The 26,985-nt window shown below is 42.4% G+C and overlaps 1 protein-coding gene across 6 annotated transcripts in view; it reads left to right on the forward strand.

Moving 5' to 3' along the window:
• The window catches only part of MTM1 (myotubularin 1), a 109,623-nt gene that overhangs the window by 34,530 nt on the left and 48,108 nt on the right, over positions 1–26,985 (forward strand). For all 6 annotated transcript variants that reach the window (XM_054472146.2, XM_054472143.2, XM_054472145.2 and 3 more), the window contains exons 4-6: positions 210–304; positions 16,719–16,829; positions 21,188–21,289. In XM_054472146.2, coding sequence (XP_054328121.1) covers positions 210–304; positions 16,719–16,829; positions 21,188–21,289 — 308 coding nt within the window. The remainder of the gene's footprint in view (positions 1–209; positions 305–16,718; positions 16,830–21,187; positions 21,290–26,985) is intronic.

Raw genomic sequence — 26,985 nt, forward strand, 5'->3', positions numbered from 1 at the left:
GGTGGTGTGGCCCCACTAGTTCTCCCACTGCCCCAACTCAACCCAGCACGGTAATGTAGAAACGTTGCCAGTGCTTGCTTTCAGCCTTTTCAGTAATTTTTAAAATTGTAGTTATTCTTAGCTGAATAGTTTATATTAAATTAGTGCCATTTGTTGTGTATCTTGGTATCTATTTCCATTATTTTAGGGTACTTTTTTTATCTTAATAGACAAAGAAGTTATTTACATATGTCCTTTCAATGGCCCCATTAAGGGAAGAGTTTACATCACAAATTATCGTCTTTATTTAAGAAGTTTGGAAACGGTAAGTAGAATATAAGACCATAAAGATGACCCTAACTGTTAAAGATAATGCTAAATTGTTTCTCTTCTACTTTGCAAGATTGACTGTGGGTCAAATTAACATGGGGTATATTTGCTTCTCAATTCTAAATTGTTTGCTTATGCAAAACTCATTTAACACTAACACTTGTATATGTAAGGAACAGGGTCAATTAAAAAAAGTCTTATCCCTCACAATGGTTGGGGAGGGGTTAGTTATTGTAACCTTTTGCTGGTTTGGAGAAGTTAGGTGTAGAACAGTGGTTCTTTGCCAGAAGCACATATGAAACCCACTTGTGGAGCTTAACAACACAGTATCCATAAAAGTTAAAAATAAAAAAATACAGATGTCCTCGATAGACTGCATCAGAATATCCAGGCCTGTGGTCCTGGCACAGTTATATTTTCTAAAATATCACGGAGGAAGATACAGATGTGAATTTCTGGGTAAAGCCCACCATTCTAGAACTTTTCCGAGTGTTCAATGATAAAGCACCAGGTAGCAGTGTAGAACTAGGATGACTATGGTATGGCTTACTGCCACTCTACCTTGTCAGTGCCTGACCATGAAAGGTTTGTCACAGCATTTTGAGGAATGTTCCATCACTAGGACAATAACATGGAAAAGAGATGCCCCAGAAAGGGAAGAGAGAGTGAGTAGCTGCTGTGGCTGTCACCGAAGGACTTCCAGTGGATGTGGTGGGTTGTCATTGCCCAGGTCAGCCTGAAGGGGAGGTATATTTTGATAGGATGTGAATGGGGAAGAGGTCCAGGGTTCACAGAGAGTAGCCCATCAGCAGCTTCTACACAGGTGACCTTGAGGCTGTCGGGGAAATGTAGCTTTTGTTTTATTGCTTTTACCCCACCATTTTTTAGGACAGTTCTAATCTAGATTAGTTTGTATCTTTTAATCTTTTTTTCTTTTATGGTGTTCATTATTATGTCTGAATTCTGAAAAAATGCTGTTTATTATCCCCATTGCCTTAGCTGTGGGAGCCCACTTTTATAGCTGCCCCAACTTCTGGAATCTCCTCTAGCACAGTGCTTGTAGGGACATGTACATGGATCAGGCCACAGGGCATTTTATTTATGTGACTCTATTCAAACTTTTAAGTAAGAGTTTAGATGACTGAATGTTTTAGCTTTCCAGAATGGGAAAGAAGATTCTGAAAATTAGCAACAGCAAGCTGGATGTTCACCCTTGGCAACAATTGGCAAAAATTCTACAAATAATCATTTTAAACAGATGATTCTTAAGTACTTAGAAAAGAAACCAACCATTGGGAGTGTTATTGACACATTGTCTTGATGGAACCAAGGCCATATGACAGACCCTGGTAAAGACACCTGGGCCGAATGGTGGCAGTACACTTAGGTGGAGTTACAGCCTGTGGATTTCAGGCTTAATGCTAGGAAGGGTGATCGCTAACATCTTGCTGTGTGGGGCCCTTCCTTTCCAGCATTTCTGATGCAATGCAGAGGAGCACATAGAAAACATGCATTTCCAATGTGTGAAAAACCCCATACTAGCCAATATGTGCTAGGTGATGGGATCAGGGTTTGAAATGATCTTAACTGGGTAGGATATTGGAGCAAAACTAATAATATAAAATTGATATAGATAACAATTACTCATTTGTTATCAGTAAAGGATAGGAGGTCTGTCTTAACGGATCCAAGCTTACTTGAACCAGTAATTGGATATGACTGATTAAAAAGTTAATATTCCCCTAGGCGGAGTTAACAGAAGTATAACATAATTGCCAGACAAAATGTAACAATAGCCCCATCTGAAGTGTTGTGTTCAAAGCCAGATGCCAAGTTTTAAGAGGGACATTAACAAACTGAAGAGAGTTCAGACACAGATAACCAGGTTAGTGAAGGGACTGCAGTTTGAGCAGTGATCAAAATAAATGCTGATCTTGTCTGAAGAAAAGATGACTAAAAAGGGACATGATGGACCCATCTTTGAATATTTGAAGCGCCTTTCTGTGGCTCAGGGATTCGATTTATTCTGTATAGCTCCCAAGGGTCAAATTAGGATAGATTGAAAGATTTTATGCTAATATATGTGAGAATTATCAAAAGTTGCAATTAAACACTATGGTCCCTTTTGCTGCTTGTACTCTTGGCTTTTTGACTCACCCTGTGTACCCAGTTCCACCTTATGCTGTCACTGATGATGAACTGGGGAAGTTATTCAAACTGATGATATGACAAGGTTGTGTATGTAGTGTGACCTCAACTACGAAAAACAAAAATTATCTGTAGAAAAGAGGCTGGAAAGAAATACACCAAAGGTTTAAGTATTTGGGCTGTCTGAAGAAAGGGATTATGCATGTCTTGTCTTCTTCCTTTCACTTGTCAATATTTTTCAAAAACCCAGAATGAACATGTGTTACTTTTACAATTGGGAGAATTCTCAGCAAGTTTTATTTTTGTTTGTATATGATGCCCTAGAGGATGGAGTTAGTGCTGAGTGGGTGAATAAAATGCCTGTCTGACACTGACTACTAACTTATTTCTTCTTTCACTAAGTTTTACATAAACATTTTAAGCAATTGGCCACAACATTTAGTCCAAGTATAAAAGCAAGCAGCTGACAGCAGAAAACATCATATAAAGAATGCCATTTAAATGGTTATACAGGAGTCTAAAAACATAGTCATCATAGTGTTTCTTCAATTAAAGTCCTAAACAAGAGCATTAATTGTGGATTCTGCTGCAAACTGAAAAAAATTTTGTTGCATGTTTGACAAAAAGCTGTCATCTCACTGGCATTTTGAAGTGGACACCTGTTTGTTTCAGGTATGTAAACACTGCAATAGGAGTGATGAGTCCAGATGTGTGTGGTCTGATTCTGGAGTCAGCTCTGCTATTTTGTAAGGAGTCAAGGGCAGATTCCCTGCCTCCTGTTGCCCAGAGAAGTAGAGGAACAGTGTCCATGTCCTGAGATTGCCACAGTGGCCTGCTTCTACCTAGCCCTCCTTGCCTGGTCTGCCCCCGCATTCTGGCCCATGCCCCGTCTCCAGCGTGTTCATCCTTAGAGTGAGGCCAACCAGCTTGCTTCTCAGTTCCAAAACTATCATCGGTTCCCTGTTGCCCACAGAGTGAAATCCATTCTCTTGGTATGGCATAAAAGTCCTTCTGACTTCTCCAACCTTGACTTACATCACTTCTTCCCAAGTGCACTGTTCTTAAACTACGCAGAGCCTTTCCTTCTCCCATCATGCATGTGCCATTCTCACGGAACCTGGATGCCCTTTCTCCACCCCTTTCAGAAGCTGCTATTCATCCTTCAGAACCCACCTCAAGAGCCACACCCTCTCTGGAGTCTTCCCCAGCTTCTCTTGAAGGAATCGTTCCTTCTTTGTGTCCCTGCAGCCTTTTCTTCATGCCTCTGTGTTAATACATTGCTATGAAACCTTCCCTGGCCCTTTAGCTAAACTTTTAATACGTCTTTTCGGTGTTTAATTTTTCTCTTGAGTGCTTGTCACTGTCTCCTATGTTATATATTTCACTGATTCATCTTGTTTGTTGTCTCTCTAAGGACAAGGATGCTTGTCTGTCTATTCACTGATGTTCTTTCAGTTCTTGGGAAGGAGTCTGGCACATTGAAGATGCTAAGTCAGTGTGTGTTGAATGAATGGATTCTGTCATATTTATTTGCTGCTATGTCTGTGGTCTTATCAAATGCTGAGTCCATTTGGTCCTTCATGCCTAGCTAGTACAGTGTCCTGGTAGACAGTAATACACAGTAAAAGTGTATTGAGTGAACTTGGGAGGAAATGGGCTCCTGAGTTGTTAATGCTGCTCAGAGGGCAAAGGTCTAGTCACTGTGGTTTGACCACAGTATGGCTCCTGCTACATTGTGGCATCTTGAAATACTAACATTGCTTCTGGATTTGAGAAATCCCATAGCCACCTTTTGGCCTTGAGAGTACTAAGGAATTTGGCTTTGGGTTAATGTTGTGACTATAGTAGGGCCTGTTGTAGGTAGGTGATACCCTGTAATCTGGTAGACTACCATGAGTAAGACTGCTTTCAGGATTCCTTCCAGGGGCACTTTGTGTTTAGGTGCTCTAGTGCATGAGAAAGATACCTTAACCCTCATTCATTCAGGCATTCATGTCTTCATTCCAGAAACATTCACTGAGCACCATGGTGAATTTAATACTGTGCAAGGTGCATAATACTATACCTTGAGGCCTGCACAGCCTCATAGGATATAGAGTTGAGTAATTGTGGTATAATATGACAAAGCCTACAGTGGTATGCATAGTGCTGTGAGAAGGAAGAAGACATACAAGGGAGAAGACGATTATGCCAGTGTAGCAAGTCATAGAATGCTTTCTAGAGGAGATGATACTTGAACCAACTCTTGACGAATGGTAACAGTTTTCTGGACAGGAAGGAAAAAGGAGCATATCAGGTAGAGAGTTTCCATATCTATATGGTACTTTTCTGTATCGCATGTATAACAATATGGAAAAGCACCATTTGTTATGAAGATGGTTGAATGATCGGTTGGAGCTCGAACATTGGGGGTTGATGGAGTCGTGGGGAACAGAAGAGGATGAGGCTGGAAGAAGAGCCAGCAGCCTTAAGAGTCTCATAAGTCACAGTTAAGCAGTATGCAAGTTACACAGACAATGACATATCCAATGTGATTTCAGGAAGAGAACTCTGGCTGCAGTGTGTGTGATGGGTTAGGGGCGGGAGAGACTGAAGTCAGGAAGCCCAACTAGGAAGTTATTTTAGTTTTCCAGGTAAGTGATAAGGGCCTTAATACAGTCATAGTGCAGATAGAAAAGAGGGGACAGCCATGAGAGATTTTGGAGGGCTTGAGTGGCCATTTGGAGGATGGAGTTGAACAAACTTTCACTTGAAAGATAGGAGCTGCTCCCATTCATCTGAATTGACATTATATTATAGGAGAAGGAATATGTTATAGATAAGCCCAATGGGGAAATTAGTCTGAAGGCATGGACTTACAACTCTACAACTACCACGTGGAAATGGCTCAGAAGCAGTTGGAAACCTGACTCTGAAGCTTCTGAAGTCATTAGCATATTGGTAGCACTAAAGACCACAGACATTCATGAGCTGGGAAGAGTATGTAACATAAGAAGATACGGGCTAAGGAGAGGACCCCGGGGGACATGGACACTTTTCCATGGTGCGGAGAGCGAGACGAGCCAGTGGAGACAACCAAGTAGCAGCAGCCAAAGCAGTAGAAAATCTTTGGATAAAGGGCTGTGATGGAAGTCAGTAGGAGAGAGAATCTCGAGAAGGAAGGGAGCGGACCATGGTGTGAAATGTTGCCAGTTTCAGTAAGATAAAGAATGAAAAGAGGCCATGGAGTGTGTGGCCAGGAGGAGGCTCACAGGAGCCCCAGTGAGAACAGATTCCATGGAGATGTGAGTCCCTGGGTCTTTCTCGCAGTCCTCTTCCATCTTGCTCTCTCTGTAAAGATTCTGCAGCTTCCAGGCCTCAGCAAGCTGCTCTGCATTTATTCTTCTCCCCGTGGCTTTAAACTACCCCCTTGCCTTTAGTCACTTCCATGCACATGAAATTGTGTAGTAACAAAGCTCCTTAGATTTTACCCAGCCTTTTTCCGTTGACTCTTTCATCTGAGCATGACAACAGCTGACAGATAAGCAAAGCAGATGCTACCCTGGCCATGTTTTTTCCCCTAGTGCTACCTCTCTTTTGAGCCCCTGTTTCTCATTCCTTACTGCCTGCTGGAGATCCCTTGAATTTTCACCTGGCATCCCAGACTCATGGTCAAGCTGAAATTGTTCAAATCAATTTTCTCCCTCCCCCCAGTTCCTTCTTTTGGTGTTCTTGTTTCTCTTAATGGTGCCATTTTCTTCTCATCACCCTGGAGTCTCCTCTGTCTACCCATCCCCGCTTCTCTGTAGACTTCATCACATTTGCCTCATCCTTTCTAGTCGTGTTGCCCTACCCTCATCCCCGGTGTCTGTCTCCTAGGCCCTGGCAGTCTCCTTCAGCTAGGCCTCCCTGACTTCAGCGTCTCTCCCTTCTATTTTATCTGCTCCCTAAGACATACCTGCAATCTTCTCATTTCCTTACTCAGAAACTCTCCTTTCCTACCTTATCGCACATTCCCTAGCCAGGTGTTCACGGTCCTCACCACTCTGCTGCCATCTTATCTTCCCAGCATTGCTCTTTCCCCGCTCCCTTGTGTATACACCCCGTGCTTTGGCTCCCATAAGCAACTTGGTCTTCCTAAACAAGCCCTCTGCCTCCTCACCTGTGGACTTCTCGTGCAGCCGTTTTGTCCCCCTAGAACATACATTCATCCCCACCCCATCTCTGCCATTTGTCCGCCACTCCTCTTAAAAATCGTTCCGAAGTATTTACTATAAAAAGCTTATGAAAAATAACATAGATGTCTGTGGGTCCACCACCCAGCTGAAGGAATCCCATCCTTTCCTCCCTCTTCACAGCAGAGGTAATCACCATCCAAAAGTTGGTATTTCTCACTCCTGGTCATTTCACACATCCCTTTTTAAAATAGAATGGAATATAGGAAATGTGCAGGAAGCTAAAGGAATGGGGGCTTTTAAGACTTCCAGTTGAGCAGATCATAACCCTTGGTGAGTATGATTTGGCTCTAGGTTCAGGACTGCTGGCAGGGTAAGAAACATGTTGGATATAGAGTTTTCATTTTCTGAAGACAAGTCAGAAACAGCACATTCTTCCTGGATTAAATTCAAGGACAAATTTGTTGTTTGGCTTTTCTCTAAAAGATAGTGATACAGTGATTCAATTCTTCAGGCAGTATATTATCCAAAGATTCTTGAATCCTTTTCAATTTGATGGCTCTTTTGTTGATTCTCTATAAAGATGGAGCATACAGTGTTAACTTTTAGTTGGTAAAGGTGCTTCTGTGAAGAACTATATAATGTGGCCTACTTTGTTTTTCTGATGAGTTGCCAGTGCAAAGGTAATGTTTGGAGAATCAAGACAAGTGGGCAGTTTACATGTCTGTCAAACTCTGTCTCAAATACCTCGTTGTGAAATGGCTTTCAGATGGGTGCTGGGTGTCGTGCCATCTAAGAGCTGGGCATGGAACAAGTGCAGCAGTACTCAGGTTTCCTCATCTCTGTTGGTGGCTGTCATTGGATCTGTAAACCTTGGATACTACCAGGAAGGGAGGCAGAGTTTACCTTTCAGTGTGAGCGTTTCAAAGCCAGACCTATATTCTTTTTCAGAGGGAAGGCCAGTCCACTTAATTACAAGCACAACCAAAAAGGATTCCTGTAGTATTTTTTCCTTGAAGAAAAAAAAAAAAAGCATTGGAAACTTTTCAAGACTGTCCTTTTCAGGTCCTTCTCTCTAGTGGATTTGGCACCTCTTTTCATTTCATAGTAGGTGAAATAATGCTAAATAGACTATAATAAAACACCCTAGTCTGTCCATAAATCGGAACATCAGTGGGAGTATAGGATCCATGCTATAGGTATTATTTTAAACTTCCAGTCTTAAATCATCTTCTTACATTGCTGCTGCAAAATGAATGCTTTCTTCACATTTAAAAACAAACAAACAAACAAAAAACACCTAATTCCTGCCAATATCCTTGGTTCCTTTGTCCTTTGTCCCCATGCTAATCCCCAAACTTTAGGGTCTGTAGGCTACTAAGCCCTGATGTTGAAAGTCACATAACAGGTTTAATTAATTAGTTCCACTACAAGTTCAGGCTTTCAGAAAGGGTCTCTTCGCTGCTTTGGCAATTCCTTCGGTCTCAGATTGACTTCTCACTACACCTTCCACCACTACAGTGACAAACCTTTCATGCTCTTTAGCTGACCTCATCTCTTGTTCTGTTGAAAAGTCCCCTTGTCACCACCTAAGGAGGTCTACCTTCACCCATCTTTTCCTCCTTCCCTCGCATCTGAGAGGAAGGAATCAGACATCTTATTTTCCAAAGTGAATCCCATTCTTTAAACCTTTCTCCTCTGGAGTCTTAGTTCCCATTGGTTATTCTGTGTCTTACATTTTTGGTTTTCATCATTTTTGATTCTCCTTCCCCCCGCTCTGTGAATCTGCTCAACTTCCTTCCCTTCCTTCCTTCCCTCCCTTCCCTTCCTTCCCTCCCTTCCCCTTCCCTTCCCCTTCCCCTCCCCTTCCCCTTCCCCTCCCCTTTCCCTTCCCTTCCCCTTTCCCTTCCCTTCCCCCTCCCCTCTCCTTCCCCTCTCCCTCCCCTTCCCCTCTCCCTCCCCTTCCCCTCTCCCTCCCCTTCCCCTCTCCCTCCCCTTCCCCTCTCCCTCCCCTTCCCCTCTCCCTCCCCTTCCCCTCTCCCTCCCCTTCCCCTCTCCCTCCCCTCCCCTCCCCTTCCCCTCTCCCTCCCCTCCCCTTCCCCTCTCCCTCCCCTCCCCTTCCCCTCTCCCTCCCCTCCCCTTCCCCTCTCCCTCCCCTCCCCTTCCCCTCTCCCTCCCCTCCCCTTCCCCTTCCCCTCCCCTCCCCTTCCCCTTCCCCTCCCCTCCCCTCCCCTTCCCCTTCCCTCCCCTCCCCTTTCCCTTCCCCTCCCCTCCCCTTTCCCTTCCCCTCCCCCCTTCCCTTTCCCCTCCCCTCTCCTCCCCCTTCCCTCCCCCTCCCCTCCCCCTCCCCTCCCCTCTCCTCCCCTCTCCTCCCCTCCCCCTCTCCCTCCACTCCCCCTCCCCTTCCCTGCCCCTCCCATCCCCTCCCCCTCCCCTCCCCTCCCCTTCCCCTTTCCCTCCCCCTCCCCCCTCCCCTCCCCGTCCCCCTGCCCCTCCCCTCCCCTCCCCTCCCTTCCATTTTGAGACAGCTCTGTTGCCCAGGTTGGAGTGCAGTGGCATGATCTTGGCTCACTGCAACCACCACCTCTTGGGTTCAAGAAATTTTCCCGCCTAAGCTTCCTGAGTAGCTGGGATTACAGACATGCACCACCACACCCAGTTAATTTTTGTATTTTTAGTAGAGACATTGTTTCATTATGTTGGCCAGGCTGGTCTCAGACTCCTGACCTCAAGTAATCTGCCCACCTCAGCCTCCCAAAGTGCTGAGATTACAGGCGTGAGCCACTGCACCCAGCCTTGCCCAAGTATCTTTATTTGAAAACACCTTCTTGTATTCCTGCTACCACTGATACTATCATCCTCTTTCTTCCCGTTATTGGACAAACTTCTTTAAAAATTAGTCCATACATGCTGCTTCCACTTCCGTACTATTGACTCCTTACTTCTTGTGGTCTGGCTTCTGTTCCCTATTGAAACTACTTTACTGCTCAATTCCAGTGGCCTTGGTTGAGTTCTTGACTTTTAAATTTCTATGCAGGGATTGATTCTGTTGACTGCTCCTTCCTTTATCCTTTTCCCTATGCATTCTTGGCTCTCCTCTCACTTCTGCCTTTTGCCTTCTATGCCACTCATTTTTTCTTTCCTACCTCCTAAATATTATTTTCCCCAGAGTTCTGTCCTCACCCTCTTTTTTCTCCATTGTCAGTTGCTTTCCAATTCTCTAGCTCCAGTTCCAATCTTTCATTCTGTATTCATTGAATATCTGAGAGTCCAGTATGTGTTAAGCACTATGCCAGGTGCTAGGATATGATGGTGAGCACAGCAGACACAGTTTCTCCCTCACGAAGCTTATAGTTCTCATGGGATTGATAAACATTCTTCTGATAACCACACCGATATATAATAACAAGCTGTGATCAGTGTTGCATGGGAGTAGTACAGGGGCACAATAGTTTGAGGAGCCTGGGAAATTGTCCTGAGAAAATGATGCTTGACCTGTGGTCTAAAGAATACATATAAGTTCCCTAGATGTGAGGCACGGGCTGGGGAGGTGAGAAGAAGCTGAGAGAACAGCATATGAGAGGACCTGAGACCAAAGGAAGCATGAAAGATGACAGTATGGCTGAGTTGGGGGAGAATGGCAAGAGATGAGGTAAGAGAGGTAGATGGTGGCCAGATGTCCTCGGCCTTGCCCACCCTGTTCAGGATTTGGGGTTTTTATTTTTTCATTTATTCATTGGATTGATTGATTTGAGACAGGGTCTCACTGTTGCCCAGGCTGGAGTGCAGTGGTGCAATCATAGCTCACTGCAGCCATGACCTCCTGAGCTCAAGCAGTCCTCCCACCTCAACTTCCTGAGTAGCTAGGACTATAGCTGCACACTACCATGGCCGGCTAATTTTTGTATTTTTTGTAGAGATAGGGTCTTGCTGTGTTGCCCAGGCTGGTCTCAAACTCCTTGGCTCAAGCGATCTGCCTGCCTCCGCCTCCCAAAGTGCTGGGATTACAGGCATAAGCCACTATGCCCAGCCCTTTAATTTATTTTTTAATTGTCAAAAATTGTATATATCGTGTGCAACGTGTTTTGAAATACATACACATTATAGAATGAGTCAATCAAGCTACTTAACATAAGCATGGCCTCATATACATATTTTGTGTGGTCAGAACATTTAGAATTTACTCAGCAATTTTCCAGTACACAATAGTTGTTAGTTGTAGTCACTGTGTTGTACAGTAGATCTCTGGAACTTACTCCTTCTATTAACTGAAATTTAGTCTCCTTTGACCAACATCTCCCTATTGCCTTCCCCAGGATGATGATGATGATGATGATGATGATGATGATGATTATTATTTTTGAGACGAAGTCTCGCTCTTGTCCCCCAGGCTAGAGGGCAATGGTGCGATCTCAGCTCATTGCAACCTCCGCCTCCCGGGTTCAAGCAATTCTCCTGCCTCAGCCTCCCGAGTAGCTGGGATTACAGGCACCTGCCACCACGCCCAGCTCATTTTTGTATTTTTGGTAGAGACGGGGTTTCACCATGTTGGCCAGGCTGGTCTCGAACTGACCTCAGGTGATCCACCCGCCTTGGCCTCCCAAAGTGCTGGGATTACAGGCGTGAGCCACCACGCCTGGTCAGGATTTGGGTTTTTAGAGTTCAGCAATGAGAAGCTTTTGAAGCTTTTCACACCACTTTTGAAGTGGTGTGAGCCAAGGAATGATAACATCAGATGTGCTCTTCTAAAAGATCACCCTGGCTACTCTAGGGGGAATGATAGTAGATTTTGAGACCACTGCAACCACGGCAGTGGCCCGGAGAAGTTGCTGGTAGAATTGGAGTGGTTAGCAGAGTTGAGACTGATTTAAGAGGTTAGACATAGGATACTGGCTTAAGGATAGCGGAGAAGGGGATGCCAGGGGTGACTCCTAGGTTTCTTGCTTTTGTAACCAGCCACTGAGATAGGGAACTTTGGAGAATAATGTAGTTTGGAGAGATAACTGCATTTAGTTCTGGACATTTCGAGTTCGAGGTACCCTTGGGATCTTGTCAGTTCTGTATATCTAGCCATCTGCTGGGTATCTGTACTTGGTACATTTATCATAATCTCAAACCCAGAGTTTCTAAAATTGGCCATGTTCATCTTTCTCTAAAACCCCCTCCTGTGTTCTTCACATCTTTTGGTGGTACCACCACTGTTTATCCCAGAGATCTGGGCCCAAAGCTGATTCATCTTTGAGTCTTCCCCAGTGGCTAGTCTCTTTTGCTTTCTACCTCGGTTCTTCTCCACTTCCAGATTCTCATAGCCTCTCACTTGTACTGAAGTATCAGCTTTCATGGTTTTGAGGAGTGGGTGTAGCCCACTTCTTGCTAGTCCAGAGTGCTCAGTGCTGCCAGATGAATCTCCATAAAGCACCAGTTAATCATGGCATTCCTGTTCTCCAGAAGCATCCTTTAGATCTCAGTCTCCCTGATCCTAGCCCTGTAGTACTCCCCAGGAAATTCCCATCACCGTCGCTGAAACCTGACCTACATTTTTTAAAAATAAACTCTCCATGCTTTTCCCACATGTGCAGCTGATGTGACTCTTACTTGTTTCTGAAATGCCAATCTCCAGTTGCTTTTGATGCATCCTTTAAGGATCATTTTTAATGTAGTCATTGCCACAGAACCTTCATGCTATCTAATCATCAGATATGACTTGCCCTCCTTTGACCTCCCCTTCCACTTTGTGTGGACTTTGCCTATGGCTCTTGGCACTAGCAACCTGGCATTGTAGTTACTTGAGTCCATGTGTCTTATCTCCCAGATAGAGCTAGGCCCTGAACTCCATGTGGGCAACTCTGCTTCTTAACTTCATGAACCCTAGGGCCCAGTAGAGTTTCTGTTACTTAGTGTATGAGACAGACAGACAGAGAGAGAGAGAGAGAGAGACAGAATGCATTGTTTTAGCTTATTTAACTCCCCTATTTACATGTCAATTACTTTAGGTAGTTAGAAGTACAAGGCATAGACTTTTGAGTTAGAATGGGCCTTTGAAAATCCTTAAATATTTAATGATATTTAGATACTGATGACTCAGGTATCCAGAGAGTTCAGCTAATTTGCCTATTCCTGGATCATCCAGTTTGGCCTGCTGGGTTATCTGATCTTGAATGTGTCATTCAGGGAGAACGTGGCAAGTAGCCTCATTAGACGGTGGGTGCCTTTGGTCAGAAGCTGGCTGGTTCTCCTCAGTGTCCTGTTTTCTTTTTTCTGTGTAGGGCCAGGGCTCTTTGAGCTATACAGTTTCCTCTGTACAGAGACAAAGAGTAGCAAGGTGTTAGCTCACTTTTAATTCTTCCACTTTTTTCAAACATCCTTGTTTCCATGTTGATACTAGAGTATCAGACTTATTTAGTGTCTATTCTATGTATTTTATGTATAAATTTGACATTTAAGAATACAGTTCACAGACACTCAAATCTCAATATGGTATATCTAAGCATAATAACAGACTGATACTATGTTTTAAATAACTGCACTGTATTGATAAGTAAATACATGAAAATATGCTGCTTATATCCGTACACTGTTACTGAGTAGTATTTTTCTCTTTGGGCATTTAGGTTTCAGTCATGTCATGAGGTGTCTTACCCCGTGACATTCCTCCTTATAGGTACAAACAGTAAGATCTGTTGGTTGCTTGCTAGAGCATACTGATCCACTATATTTGAAGAGCACAATTACATCTTCCAAATACTAAGATATTCTTTGCCATAATAATAATAACTTCCATTGTTTTCTAGCTACTGTCATCAGGCACGACGCCAGGTACTTTAAACTCATTTTCTGTAATCATCTCTACTTTCAGATAAATGTGACTGAGTGATAGTAACTCACCACTGTTATCAGCTAGTAAATGTCAGGATTCAGATTGAGCCAGTTTTGTCCACCTTAAGAGCTTGTACTATTTTCTCTACATTATGATAATTATACCCGTACACTTTTTTGCTTTTTTATTTTGAAATAATCATAAGCTCATAGAACTTGCAAAAATAGAAGAGATCCTTTGTACCTATTACTGAGTTCCCTGCAATAACTATATCCCTTTATCAAAACCAGGAAGTGGATTGGCACAAGTAGACTGACCATACTTGAATTTCAGCAGTGTTTTTCATGCACTCACTTTTTGTGTGCTTTTGCGCACAGTTCTGTAGCATTTGATCCCAGGTAACCACCATCAATAATCAAGACATGGAACTGTTCTGTCACCACAAAAGAACTCGCTCGTGCTGCCCCTTTAGAGTCGCGCTATCCCTCCCCTCAACCTCTGCAACCACTTCTCTGGGTTCCCTCTCTACAATTTTGTCATTTCAAGCACATTATATAAAAGGAATCATATAACACCTTACCTTTTAAGATTGGCATTTCTCAGCCAAATGTGGTGGCCCATGCCTGTAATCCCAGCACTCTGGGAGGCTGAGGCAGGTGGATGGCTTGAGCCTCAGAAGTTCGAGACCAGCCTGGGCCACATGGTGAAACCCCATCTCTACAAAAGGACAAAAATTAGCCAGGTGTGGTGGCATGTACCTGTAGTCCCAGCTACTTAGGAGGCTGAGGTGAGAGGGCTACCTGAGCCCAGGGAGGTTGAGGCTGCATTGAGATCACACCACTGCACTTCAGCCTGGGTGACGGAGTGAGGTCCTGTCTCAAAAAAAAAAAAAAAAAAAAAAATTGGCGATTTTCGTTCCACGTGATGCCCTGAAGATTCTTCCAGGTTCCATGTATCCATAGTTCATTCATTTTTCTTGCTGAGTGGTATTCCATGGTACGGATGCTCACAACCTTACACTTTTTGAATTTCTAGATAACCCATGAGCTGCATTTATATTTTATGAATAACTGCTTATTTTCTGTATTGTATTTTAATATAAAAGGCCAGGAGCAGTGGTTCACACATGTAATCCCAATACTTTGGGAGGCCAAGGCAGGAGGATTGCTTGAGCCCAGGAGTTTGAGACCAGCCTGGACAACATAGTGAGACCCCCTGCCATCTCTACAAAAAATACAAAATAATTAGCTGGGCGTGGTGGCATGCATCTGTGGTCTCAGCTACTCCCAGCTACTCGGGAGGCTGATGTGGGAGGATCACTTGAGCCCAGGAGTTTGAGACCAGCCTGGACAACATAGTAAGACTCTGTCTCTACAAAGAACTTTAAAAAAAATTTGGCTGGGCATGGTGGCTCATGCTTATAATCCTAGAACTTTGGGAGTTCAAGGCGGGTGTATTACCTGAGGTCACGGGTTTGAGACCAGCCTGGCCAACATGGCAAAACCCTGTCTCTACTAAAAATACAAAAATTAGCCAGGCATGGTGGCACATGCCTGTAATCCCACCTACTCGGGAGGCTGAGGCAGGAGAATTGCTTGAACCCAGGAGGCGGAGGTTGCAGTAAGCTGAGATCGTGCCACTGCACTCCAGCCTGGGTGACAGAGTGAGACTCATCTAAAAAAAAAAAAATTAACTGTGGCTGGTGGTGTGTGCCTGTGGTCTCAGCTACTTGGGAGGCTGAAGTGGGAGGATCCCTTGAGCCTGGGATGTCGAGGCTGCAGTGAGCCACTGTACTCCAGCCTGAGCAACAGAGCAAGAACCTATCTCTTAAAAAAAAAAAAAAAAAAAAAGGGAAAGAAAAGAAAAACTTTATTTGTAGCCCCAAAAGGTTTTTAAAGAACAAAAAACCAAATACCCCTTAAAAATTTTTTTCTTTATTTTTCAAACTGATCTACCACAATATGAAAGAAAATTTTGGATTAAAAGTGGTGTAGCCCTTCATGTCTTTGTCCCTGTAAATAGATATTTCATGTTATTGCAGTCACCGTGTATGTTGTATGCTGCTTTTTCCCACTTAAACTTACTTTTCCATGTACCATAATTATTTTAATAACTGTATACTTGTTCCAGCGAGTTGACTGTAATTTTTTCTACCCTGTTATCTACCTCTAGCTCCATTGAACATCTTCCTTCTGTTAAGTGATAGCCCTAAGTTCTTAGTAGCGAAATTATTGGATCAAAGAGTAGGACAATTTTTATGGCGCTTTTAATGTGTGTTTTCAGGCATTGCCTTGAATCTCAACCCTACCCTATACTTACTAAACAAGTTATTGAAGCTTTGAAAAACTCAGGAAACAGGGATACTTCACCTATGTCCTGGAATGGTTGTGAGGATAAAATGAGATGATGCGTGCAAAGCCCCTGTTGTAGTACCTGGCACAGAAGAGAGGTGTTTCCTACATGGCAGCTGCTGTGATGATCTCCTGGTGATGATTGTGCTGTTACTTGACTAACATGATTCCATCATGCCAGCAGTCTTCTAGACCACTTGCACCCAGCGTTGGATAGCAAATGATGGAGAAGCCTTGCCGTGCATTAAGGCCCTTCTGCTTTGGGAAATGCACCCATGCCAGAGACAAGCACCATTTCCAGATGCCTGGTCTCTAGTGGGGGAATACAGATGTGTAAATTTGTGGTAACAAGGCAGAGTGAAGCAAGTGGTTAACAGCAGTCTGAATCAAGTGCTATGGAACTTCCGAGGAAAAAGTGATGAATTCTGCCTGATCTAATTGGGAAGCAAGGCCTCATTAGAGGTGATGCTTGCTGAGCCAAGACGAAAGTCATGGGGACAATTTTGGTAGTTGGGAAAGACAGATCATTCTAGGCAAAGGGAACACCCTGAGCAAAGCACGTGGCTTGATTGTAGATGAAGCATCTGAAGAATGAAGAAGTTTACTTAGTTGGAGTGCAGAATATCGTGGGAGAGAATCCCACAGAAACAGGCTGGAAGTGACATCACGGACGTCCTGGAAATGTGTACCTAGGAGTTTAGTCTTTACTCCAGAGGCAGTGGACAATGGCAAGTGTTTGGGGATGCATTTTGATTGCATAATTGACTGTTTTAATGCTTGCTTTGTCATGTGTGATCTGTATCATATTTTTGTTCATAAATATGAACAAAAAGGGCCAAGGTAAAATCACTCTGAAAGCATATGGTTGTTTTTATGTGTTTTTTGATGTTTTAATTATACTGACAGAAATACTGACTATTGTATTTTTGTCCATTACAGGATTCTGCTCTAATACTTGATGTTCCTCTGGGTGTGATCTCGAGAATTGAAAAAATGGGAGGCGCGACAAGTAGAGGAGAAAATTCCTATGGTCTAGATATTACTTGTAAAGTAAGAGATTCGATACTTTCTTATGCAAAGAACAAGGCACGTTAGTGTTGAATGATAGTAGACAATTAATGTGGATTTGAAAAAAAAAAATCAAAATCTCATGTTCATCTAAGGCCCTGGAAATGGTTCTTCCCTTAAGAACAAGCTTTTCAAAAGTGCCTGGGAAATAGTGCCCACGTGAGGGACCCACTGCAATCACCAAATACAAGGACTCGAGGAACTGGTCAGTTTGTTAGCTTGACTGAGTGGGAAGAGAACTTTATAGACAAAATTTCTTAAACCACTTTAGTTTTTGCTCTAGCTTGCTCCTGGCGCCCCTTCATGTCATGTGTTACCATGAAGGAAGGAGGAATAGAGGAGATTTTGCCCTCTGTTAACACGATGTGTCCTTACCTCTAATAACCTTCGTAACTTTTGCTTAGGCCATTTTCAGAGGCACATTTTGCTATGATAGTAACCATGTATTGAGCATTTGTGTCCATCCAAACACATGCTAGGTGCTTTGCATTTGATCCTCAAGTGCAACCCTCTGAGATGGGCGTATTGTAGGGAGCCCGAGGCTCCAAAGAGTTGGGTAACTTTGCTAAGATAATTTCTGAAGGCTGGGACCCAGAAGGTGGGGATGTGTTCAAGCGTCTCGCGTGACTATGAACCACCAGTCCATTGCAGGGCTTTGCAGACTTTTTCTGTGAAGGGCTCACTAGCAAATATTTTAGGCTTTGTGGGCCACATCAGATTTCTGTTGTGTATTTTTCTTTGTGTGTTGTTTTTTCAACCCTTTTGAAGTGTTAAAAACAAAAAACAAAAAACAGTCTTAATTTGAAGACCTGGGCTGAAGTTTGCTGGCCCCTGGCCAATCCAAGTCGTTCATTGTATTGGTAGAGAAGTGAGGCCTTTGCTATGTGAGATTACTTGCCTTGTGTTGCCTAGGGAGACAGCGGAAGAGCCAGAACCAAAAACTAAGTCTCCTTTTTCTAGTCTCATACACTGCGATTTCTCAAAACCAACATTGTGTGCTTATATTTGGATTATGCTGCAATATGGTGTTTTTCTTTCCAGTTTATAAAAGATCAAGACTCATTTTTTCTATCAGAAACTAAAGGATAATGCCATTATTAAATCTTAACTGAAATTCACCACTACCATCCACCTCAGCTTTTTTTGGTGGTGTTTTAATTCGAGCTACCTTAATGCTTTATTATCCCAGCTACTGTCTACCCTTTGGGGCCTAGAAACATGGGAATTTACTTTGAAGGAAGGCTTTTGTATTTTGCATAAAAGGATTTATGGGAGTAGAGTGTTTAATATGAGAGTACTCAAGGGAAAATGGGGTTGCTATATTGACAGTTTCGAGGTGACTTTCATTCTTACAGGGTTTAAAAAAACCTATTTTCTGCCTTCTAATAGGAAAAACTTGTACTTAAATATCAATCCCCCCAAAATTAATGAGACAAAGCACATTTTCACCCTTGACTATTTACGAACAAAAGGCGTAGGAACAACTCACCAAGCATAATTCTGAAATGTTACATATGTATATTTTTTGGAGTTAGCATGAGCCCAAAGGTGATGGCTTAGAACAATGTTGTAGCACAACCTTTTAACTAAATTATCTCCCCAGAAACACTGACGTCACAGAGTCATATTCCATTTTCTCAGTAACAAACCTGATATTGATATAAAGGAAATCTGCTGCGGTGAGATAAAAGACTCACTGTCCTGTCTCTCATAGGTCAACTTTCGCCTGCAGTCAGTAACCATGATACAACCGCATTTCTCTCTTGAAACAAGTAGTTACAACTCCTATAAATTTGGCTATGCCAGCAATGCACATAGAGATTTCTGCTTGCCAGTAGCAACTTTCCCACAGTAGATACAAGTCCCAGAGGATGTTGTCCAGCAGCAGGAGAAAGGTCGTTCTGAATATGCAAATTCTTACCCTGCAGGCCCCATACCAGCCCCTGGTGCCTGTGTGGAGTCTTTCAAACAAAAAAAAAGCGAAGTAAAACCATACCACCACAAAGCCTTCTCTTTCCTTCCCCACCTCACTCCCATGTACTCGCCTTAAAGACATAGTGTGGCATTTTGAAGTCAGCAGTCATGTGTGTTGTTTCTTTAGAAATGACGCCTCAATAAATCAACTCTTCAGAGTCGTTGCAGCAGGGATATGTATTCTTCAACTCTTACCATAGTGAGGCTTGGAACATCACCATATGACCCGGCTGTTAACAAGGCTGAGGGTCTGACTAGGAGACTCTTAGCCCATGTGGATCTTTCCCTGATGAGTCAAACTCTGAGGAGACCAGGTGGAACTTACCAGTTAGTCTGTGCTCCTATTTCTGTTACAGATTTGGTGATCTGCCGCCTGTGAGTCATTTGCCTTTTCTACTTCAGTTTTGTTGGCAAGAAATAATATTCTGTCTTTAATTGCATCTTAATCAGATGGCAAAAAGAAGTTACTTGAATCACTTGTGCTTTGGCACATTAAAAGTAGCTGTTTGAATCATTGATAGATCAGAATAAATATTCATGTAGAGATGGTCTAATTTCTGGCCAAGCAGTGAAGAGAACGATGTTACAGAGTTACCATCTGACTTGCGGCTCTTAGGAAGAAAGTTCCTCACAGGGCCTGAGCCCTGAGAGTACTCAGCTCTCCAGTATTGCACTTGTGGCTGGTCGTAAACCCTTTTAATGCATATCACCCCATTGAAATGATTATTCCCCTTAGTTAACTGTTCATTGCGTCACAAACCAATAACTAATATCCCTATTTTCTTGGGAGGTGATATGAATGGGTTGTTGGACTTTGTTCTGTGACATGCTTTTTAAAAAAGCATGGAATCGTGGAGCTGGCAAGGCCTAGTAGATGTCATCTGTATACAGAGTGCTCAATCTCAAGTTCTTTATGAGTGGTCTCAGACTTTAGTTCTTCATACTTCATTTGCTGCTATTTGTGTTTGGAGATGTCTTATGAAGGCCGTAGCCTGTGCTGGTCCTTCAGACTGAAGGCTTGGGAAGCGTTAAGAGGGAAGCGTTAAGAGTGCTCTTGAGATAAGGAAGGAAAAAGCACCTTGAAAAAAAATGAAGATTGTGATATCCAAGAGGGCAACAACTAGGTCTGTACCGCTCCTGAAGTGGCTCCATGGTCCAGCATAGCACTCCTTTATCTGAAACGAAAGTTGAAAGTGTACTGCAGAGCATAGAGTTCCAATGCAGAGCCATCACTCAGTCACAGCACTGTAGTTGATTTTTTTTTAAGATACAACCTTAAAAAAACTCCAGTCTTGAAAATAAGATAGAATGTTATATCTGTATATATAATACAAATTGACATTTAAAGGAGCTTATTTGGTTTGGATTTGGTTTAAAACAAAGTTTTCCTGCTTATTGAACAGATATGTATTGGAAGCTACCTTCAAAATCTGGTTTTGACTGTTTATTTTTAGTTCCCAAAAGTGTAGTTACTACTAATACGGGCTACTTTGATGTGGCTTATATGGAACTCTATGAAGGTAAAATTGTAGAATAAAAATATATTACTTGCATGAGAGCGTAAAATGTCAGTCATTTAGGAAGAAAGCTTCTGTATTTTAATGACATGTTTGACAATGTTGAGATTATATTTGATAGCAGGTACTCTTTAGAAAAGTTGTTTGAATAAAATAGTTTTATAATTTAAAAAAATATCAGGGCCGGATGTGGTGGCTTGACACCTGTAATCCTGGCACTTTGGGAGGCCAAGGCAGGCAGATCACCTGAGGTCAGGAGTTTGAGACCAGCCTGGCCAACATGGAGAAACCCCATCTCTACTAAAAATACAAAAAATTAGCTGGGCGTGGTGGTGCGTTCCTGTAGTCCCAGCCACTCAGGAGGCTGAGGCACGAGAATCCCTTGAACCCAGGAGGCGGAGGTTGCAGTGAGCCGAGATCATGCCACTACACTCCAGCCTGGGCCACAGAGTGAGCCTATGTCTCAAAAACTAAATAAAATAAAATAAATTTTAAAAAATTTAAAAATACCTCAGAACCCAGTGAAAGTAGATGGATCATAGTAGAAGTTGTGCAAGGCAAGGTTTGATTTTTTTTTCCTTTTTATAAAATGAATTTTAGCTCTGTCTTCTCCTTAGTGCTAGTTGCTTTATCTTGTCTTTACATTCATTGCTATGATGGAAATATTTTCAGGTGTTCTTAAGCCAGATATATCAAATTACCATATAAAACAAAGCAATTTTCTAATAATTTAGATTAATTGCCCTTTTAGGTAAGTGAATCTTCTCCCTTAATTGAATGGAAGATTTCTTGCTAATGAACATGACTTTCTTTGAAGACTGAACTGTCATACTTCTCCTTTGCCCCCAGGACATGAGAAACCTGAGGTTCGCTTTGAAACAGGAAGGCCACAGCAGAAGAGATATGTTTGAGATCCTCACGAGATACGCGTTTCCCCTGGCTCACAGTCTTGTAAGTTCCAGCGCCCTCCTCAGCGCGGGAAGGCTCTCAGTGCCTCCCCTGTGAAAACTGCCTGCAAACTGGGGTCCTCTTCCTTTTAATGTCTGTGTTGTGTTTCCCAGTGTGATGTGTCTGCAGGGGTGTTCATTAAATAATTTCATCACTTCCAGAGGGAACAGGTCTCTCCCCTGTCGGTCAACTTTGGAGCTAATGAGCAATGAGTGTCAGGCTTTTGTGGCTCCAGTTGTAAATGGGAACAAACTCTCTGAGCCTAAATGCCATTTGAACAAATACAGATGTGTGGTGTAGGTACTGCACCAATAGCTGAATAGGGGCAGTTTTATTTTTGAAAAGAATAACCTTTCAAATGTCATTTGATAGCATTTAGTATGTAATTGTCAGGACCAATTTATTATGCATTTAATTAGTTGTAATCTATGACTTAGTCCAAAGGTGATTAAGTATATGTACCTAAAACTTTTCCTTCCTCTTCACCAAACTACTGGAGTAACCTTACTCTTACTGCATGACTGAAATAAGGCTTTCTATGAGTTTTGCTCTTAGAACAATCTTTCTTTATATCCTGCCTCGGCCTTGCCTCCTTTTTTACTGCCGTGCCTTGCTCGAATCTTCTAACCCCTGTCCTCCTCCTCAGTTTGACTTGAACTTAGATGCAAATACCTGCTAAGGGGAGAGTGAAAAAGTAATTATTTACGACATATACTGTATAAATGCCTTTATCTTAAGTATAGGATGATCATATTGCAGACTAAACCGAAGGTGATGGAAGGGACCCTTAAGTAGAAGAGGCATGTGTTGAACGCAGATGAAAATGTAATGCTTGGGAACAAATGTGCTGATCTCATAATTGAATCTATTTTCAGCCTTTTCTAAGTTTCTGATTAAATATGTGATTTTTAAAAATATGTCTATATTAGAGTTTTTAATTCTATTAGGATAAAAAGAGAGTCTGATGGGAACACATCTTCTTAATTATTATGAAAGTGAGAATGTGAGTCTAATTGATGAAAGTTCAATTAGGAAATGTGTTCTGTCTTGATTTATGCATATCTGGCCCTAAATTATCAGAAACTGACAGAATGGCAGGTTTGAAGATGCTGAAGCCCCAGTCTGTCTCCTGCAAGATCTTGCTTCATCAGACATCCCCTTTCTCTGGTATCTTCTATTTCTTCTAGGGTATACTCCCCTAAAAAAGTCAAGTGCTGGACCAGCTTTCCCCTTATACTACTGTCCCATCTTTCACTTCATTGCCAAACTTCTGGAAAGAATATTCTAGCCTATCCTCGTCTCCAGTGCATTCATTCCTCCAACCCATTCCAGTATGGAGCTCATTACTGGCCAAATCTAGTGGCTCATTTCCATCTCATTCTGTTTGATCTCTTCCCCAGCATTCAACAATTTTGACCACCGTCTTCTTGAAAGTCTTGGTTTCTGTATTCCTGCACCATCTTGATTGTTCCTTTCCAGTCTCCACTACCTCTGTCTTTTCCTTAAATGTAAATATGTCTTCACTCTCATCCCTCTTCTCTTCTCATCTTATTAACTTTGCCTTGATGGTTTCGTTTAGTTTAAAGTCATCACTGCTATGTAGATGACTTCTAAATCTAACCCTGATATTGTCCTTGAGTGAGTCCAATGAGTCTAACCCTCAAATTCCTTCCTCTGGGAGTCTGGGAATCACCAGCTCATCTGGCGCAGTGGCTCACGCCTGTAATCCCAGCACTTTGGGAGGCCGAGGAGGATGGATCACTTGAAGTCAGGAGTTCGAGACCATCCTGGCCAACATGGTGAAACCCTGTCCTACTAAAAATATAAAAAAATTAGTTGGGTGTAGTGCTGGACACCTGTAATCCCAGCTACTCGGGAGTCTGAGGCAGGACGATCGCTTGAACCCGGGAGGCAGAGGTTGCAGTGAGCTGAGATCGTGCCATTGTACTGCAGCCTGGGTGACAAAAGCAAAGCTCCATCTCAAAAAAAAAAAAATATATAGTCACAAACTTCTTGTTGCCCTAACCTCTTTGCCGTTCATGAAACCTACCTTTCATCCTATATGTCCCGCAAGTTTGAGGATCCCCAGTTGTTTAGGTTTGATAACTTGAAGTCAGCTTTTCAATTCCCCCCCTGCTATTCCTCCCATAGGCACATCAATTCTGAATCCTGTAAGTTCTACTTAGTAGCAACACCCAGCTATTTCCTCTCATTTCTACTTAGGCTTCCTACCTTAATCCATGCTTCCAAACTGGCTTCCCTTCTTTCAGTTTTTTCCCCATCCAGCTAATCCTACACAATGCTGCCAGTTGTTGTTTGTTTTGTTTTTAAATATGATCATGTTACTGTATCACCCTCTACCCCCCAAAAAACAAACCCCCAGTTACTTTTCATAGCTTGTGCCCTACACTGCAGCTGCACAGGGCTGCCCTATGCTCTTCTAGCACACACAGTACTTTCTTGGTTCAGATTTTGCTATCCCCTTTACCTGCAGTCCCCTCGTCTCTTGCATACCCATCTTCCACACACTTAGCCTTCAACATCTTAATCTGTCCTCTGTCCTTTTCCAGGCCATATGTGTGTGCCCCCAGTGAGAGTTCATCTTACCTCTCAATTGTTAGTCTTTGCAAGTTCCTCTATCAGAGCACTTATCTCAGTGTGCCTTATGGAATAATTTTCTCATAACTACCTCCTACCTCCCCCTACCACTGCCTGATAAATTATGAGCTTATCAAGGCAGGGATCAGCCTTTATTTCTCTCTCTACTGTCAGCACAGTGACATCTGCATGGGAGTTTTGTAATGATGGCTTTCGTCTTGAACTCGGGTTAGTAGAAAGGAAGGAAAAATCACTATATGGAAACAAATGAGATGGATGTTTCTGAATATTACAAATCTAACACCAAAACCTAGAAATCTCTGTAGCTGTTATTGGAGTCATCCACAGAGGGCTTGATTTCTCAAGTCTGTGGTACTTGGCCATATTTTTCATACCTGTGCTGAGAATCCCTGCTTCTTGTTTTAGGAAGTCAATAAAGTAACAAACTGCCAAAAAAAAAAAAAAAAGTCAACTGAATTGCTCATATGAAGTTTTGGAAGGTGATATTATCTTAGGTTTCAATCACTGAAAGTCATCCTTAAAAAAAGTTTGCCAGTCACCAATACAATGCAAGATACAGATTGAAACAGATCAGCCCTTGACCCTGCTTTTGGAATAGCAGTCCCTGATACTCAAGTCCACATGTGCAACTGTTTCATCAGTCAAGTTCATTTCATGTCTTGTGTTGGATGGTGTCAGGATGCAGTGGGGGCAGTCAAGGATTAAGTAGTGTGTAGGATGAGTGAAACCTAGTCCCATTGACGGATGTGACAGTCAAACAGTAGTGATGTGACAAATATGTTTAGCCCCAACATAAGATAGTATACATTCATTTGTGCAAGAGAAACGCAAAGGAAATCCACTGGGGACTCACAGGAAGAAGAGACCACATCTAACCAAAATTGGAAAGGCCTACGTGGAATTGATAGTTGTTAGTGTAGGGCCTTGAAGAATGGATTTAATTTCCAGTGAAGGACTTCTGAGGTCTGGGGCTTGAGTGATGAGGGTGGGGCACTGTCCACAGAGTAGGGAAGTCAGAAAAAGATTTTATTTTCAGAAACAGGTGGAAGAAAGGGGAAGGGGGAGGAACAATGAGTTCTGTTTTGGACACATAGCATTTCATGTATTTTGACAGAATTGACAGCAAGCCACTGAAGGCCTGCCCCTCAGAAAAGAGTCTAGAGATGTAGATTTGGAATAGTGGTTCTTAAGTCATTTGAAGTTATGGGCTCCTTTGAGAATATGATGTAAATTATAGTTTCTCTTCCCCTCAAACATGCAGTCATGTACAAAACCTTACCTAAAATTTTAGAGGACTTCTAGCCCCTCTGAAGCCCCTTTGTAGGACCCTGGTAAAGTAATCCTGGTATGTAATAGAGAAGTCCCGAACCAGAATCTTGGGAGAGGCCATCTTTTAGGGAGTGAAGATAGGAAAGGAGCCAGAAAACGGAATAGTTACAGAGGCGAGGGAAGAGCCTGGAAAGGATTAACAGGATGTCATGGGTGTCAATGCTGGGAGAGCTGGGGAGATGGATCACAAGCTCCCTTGGGACCTGACCCTAACTGTGACCTGCTTAAAGTCAGGACCTCCTTTTATTATCTTTGCAACTCTAGTGCCTAGTCCAGTGCCTGGCATACGTTTTTGGTTTTTGGGGTTTTTTTTTTTTTTTTTTTTGAGCTTTTATAAATCTCAGAAAATGATCTCAGGGTGAAGGGGACAAACACCAGTTTGCAGGTGTTTAAAGGAAGCATAGTTGGTTTAAAAAAGAGTAGCAGGCATGTTGAGGGAAGAAAGTTTTTACCTTAGAATTTGAAAAAGGAAAATGAATATATTTGTGGAAAGAAATCTTGCCTCTTTTCAAGGCAAGAGAGAGAAGGGATCTTTTCTTAAGCAGGATCCTGAAGAAGGCAGAGGGGGATGGGATCCAGCCCAGTTTGTGGGGCAGTTTGGGAAAGGAGAAGGGACCATTATTTCTGTGAGACAGGAGGGGAAGAAAAGTTTCCAAACTGTCACAGTGGGGAATGTGGGAGTGTGCCAAAAAGGGCTTTCCTAGGAGGTAACATAAGCCTGATTGCCTTGAACAATACAAAGGGCCCCTGCTCGAAAAAGATCACTTTGTTAATATTATTGGAACTGTTCAGCCAGCTGCAGATTATATTAGTGATTTTTATTGGCATTTGAAGTCAGAAGTGAACTTGCTGTTGCATCTATGAAATGGTGTCTGGAGGCCAAGCAAGCTGAGTCCTGACTCCGGCCAGGTCATGAATACACCATGAGTGGGCTTTTTCATTTCAGACCACCCCTTTGGCTCTCTCTGGCCTCCTGTCCCATTAGTATTTTCACCACTCAGTGTTTTCAAGTCATGACTTAACACTTTGAATTGAACTTGAGCTGTTCAGCAACACAGAGTTCACCCCAAACCATTAACTTCATTGTTTCTGTGTTATGTCAGTCTGGTAAGATGCACACTTTTTTTTAGTAACATTTCTATTTTGTCCAAAAATAGAAATTTATTCATTATTTTCTTTTTTACAATCTATTTGCTTTGCTTTTCAAACACTAGAAATTGTGCTGAATTCTCATAAATTGCATGCAGCTCAATACTAGTTCTAGGTAAATGATATATTTTAATAAATGTCAGTGTTTCTGATAGTATGGCGATTTTTTTAAGGCAGAAATTAAAATCATGTCTAACTGAACAGAGCCTGATAGTGCTACAGAAAGATAAAGAGTTTGATTGTTGGGGTGATAAGTTCAATGGCAAAGTTGTTCTTTTATTGATTTTCTTTATTGTTTGCTCGTTTTTTACTCAGATGGGATAATCAGAGATAATACACATATTAGATGAGAGTTTTTTAAACTGTCAATCCTAACCTATTAATGAGTCATAAAATCAATTCACTAGGTTGCAGCCAGCATTTTTAAATAGAATAGAATAGAATAAGAGCATAACACATAATATGGGTAAGAGTGGCTAAGTGAAACATTTCTCTCCGGTGTATGTGTGTATTGGGTCATGGTGTTGAAGTGCATTGCTTACTGTTAATCGTGGTCCAAAAAGTTTGAAAAACACAATTTTAGGTAATGGTAGAATATGTAG

This window comes from Pongo pygmaeus, chromosome X (genome assembly GCF_028885625.2).
Source record: "Pongo pygmaeus isolate AG05252 chromosome X, NHGRI_mPonPyg2-v2.0_pri, whole genome shotgun sequence".
Taxonomy (NCBI): Eukaryota; Metazoa; Chordata; class Mammalia; order Primates; family Hominidae; genus Pongo; species Pongo pygmaeus.